Here is a 1,566-nt window from a genome sequence, read left to right as displayed (position 1 = left end):
CGCGGAAGGCCCCCCCCCCCCCCCGCCACAAAGCGGCCCCTGGCCGTGAAGGGCGTCAGGTGCAGCTGGCCAGACATCTGGGCGAAGTCCCTCTGGTACCGGCGGGAGAATTCGTCCCCCGCCTGGCGCAGGGCAAGGTGGACGACCTGGGGCGCAGGGTGCAGCCCCTCAGCCGGGGCCACATGGCTAGCAGCAGCCAGGCCGGTGGGCTCGGGGTGCGGAGACACCGGCCCAGTGTGATCAGAGGAGGTCCCAGCAGCAGCGACTGCAGCAGCAGCAGCCGGAGAAGAGAGACCTGGAGGCAGGGGCGTTCTGTCCTCGCCGGCAGCCCAGTCGTATCCCCTCTGTGAAAGTTTATAATGGATGTACTTCAGCACTATCTCCCGGTTATCGTAGCCTCTTCTCCCCGGGTGAGCCATAATTCCCAAGAGGAAGCAGCAAGAGGAAAGGAGAGAGGAAGAAGAGGAGCAGGATGAACCCAAAAAAGTAAAGCAGCCAATAAAAATAAAATTAATAACATAAAAAAATTATAATCCAGTTACTGTATCAGGCACGGTTTTCATTCATGGTGGTGTGGGGGAGTTCTCAGGGTCTCGGAGGTACTTTTGTCTTCTCAATATTTCCTCCTCGGTTTGAGATGCACGGTATAAATAGGGGTTAAAATGCTGTAAATATTTTACTTCCAGGTGCACATTTATTACTTATTATAAATTTACTTTAGGACCATTTCCTCCTCGGTGTTGAAATACATCTTAAAAAATACTCTACCAATTCAAAATCAGGTGCATTTTCCCCTAGGTGCTGAACTAGCACGGACACGAAGGAGCAGACGAACACACACTGCAACAACTGCAATTCAATACGACTTGCTAAACAGCCTTGGATGAACGTTAATCCAATGCACTTTATGCTAGAACCCTCAACACTTGCTTTTTTTTTTTTTTTTTATAAGTTACACAAACTAAATTTCCTCCATAAAGTACTTACTTGGGCTATAAATATGTTCCTCTGTCAAGTTTCCTCTAAAAAAAAAAAATAGCAACAACAAAACCCAAACACCACAAGTCTTCAGCAACGTTATGTCCTGGCTGCTTTGACGCTTCAAGTCACCAAGAAGATGGGAAAGGGACAAAAAAAAAAAAAAATCTTTACGATTTCAAATGTTTTTTCTCAGACTCCTGTTTAACAAGTATCTCCAAAGATGTGTCAAAGGTCAGAAAATCCCATCTCGCAGCCCAGGAAGGTGAACAACCCCAAAGAGATGGAAAATCCTGGAGACCAGATGAGCCACATTTGAATCCAAGCTCTCGCAGAAGTGCTCCTTTCCCTCCAGTGCAACGTACAGACACGGACATTTACGTAGTTTCATTCAGACACCGACCAGAGGAGCCCGGTGCTTCCACACACATGAACGCACTCACCAAAAAAAAATGTAATACGTATTTAGGAAATTAATTTTTTTCACCAGAAGCAGCGTGAAAAAATATAAAAAATAAAAACCGAAAAAGGAAAATTGGTTTTGATTGTGGCTCCGGGGAGAAATGCCATTTCCCGAGCAGCTTTGTA

At 46.5% G+C, this 1,566-nt stretch overlaps 1 protein-coding gene across 1 annotated transcript in view; it reads right to left on the bottom strand.

Annotated features, from left to right (window-relative positions):
- Positions 1-419, bottom strand: part of BCL2 (B-cell CLL/lymphoma 2) — a 92,843-nt gene extending 92,424 nt beyond the window's left edge. The window contains exon 1 of the mRNA XM_008950345.1: positions 27-419. Coding sequence (XP_008948593.1) covers positions 27-419 — 393 coding nt within the window. The remainder of the gene's footprint in view (positions 1-26) is intronic.
- Positions 420-1,566: the final 1,147 nt, after the last annotated feature.

This window comes from Merops nubicus, unplaced genomic scaffold, assembly GCF_000691845.1.
Source record: "Merops nubicus isolate BGI_N331 unplaced genomic scaffold, ASM69184v1 scaffold7142, whole genome shotgun sequence".
Taxonomy (NCBI): domain Eukaryota; kingdom Metazoa; phylum Chordata; class Aves; order Coraciiformes; family Meropidae; genus Merops; species Merops nubicus.
This window is presented reverse-complemented; position numbering and strand designations above follow the sequence as displayed.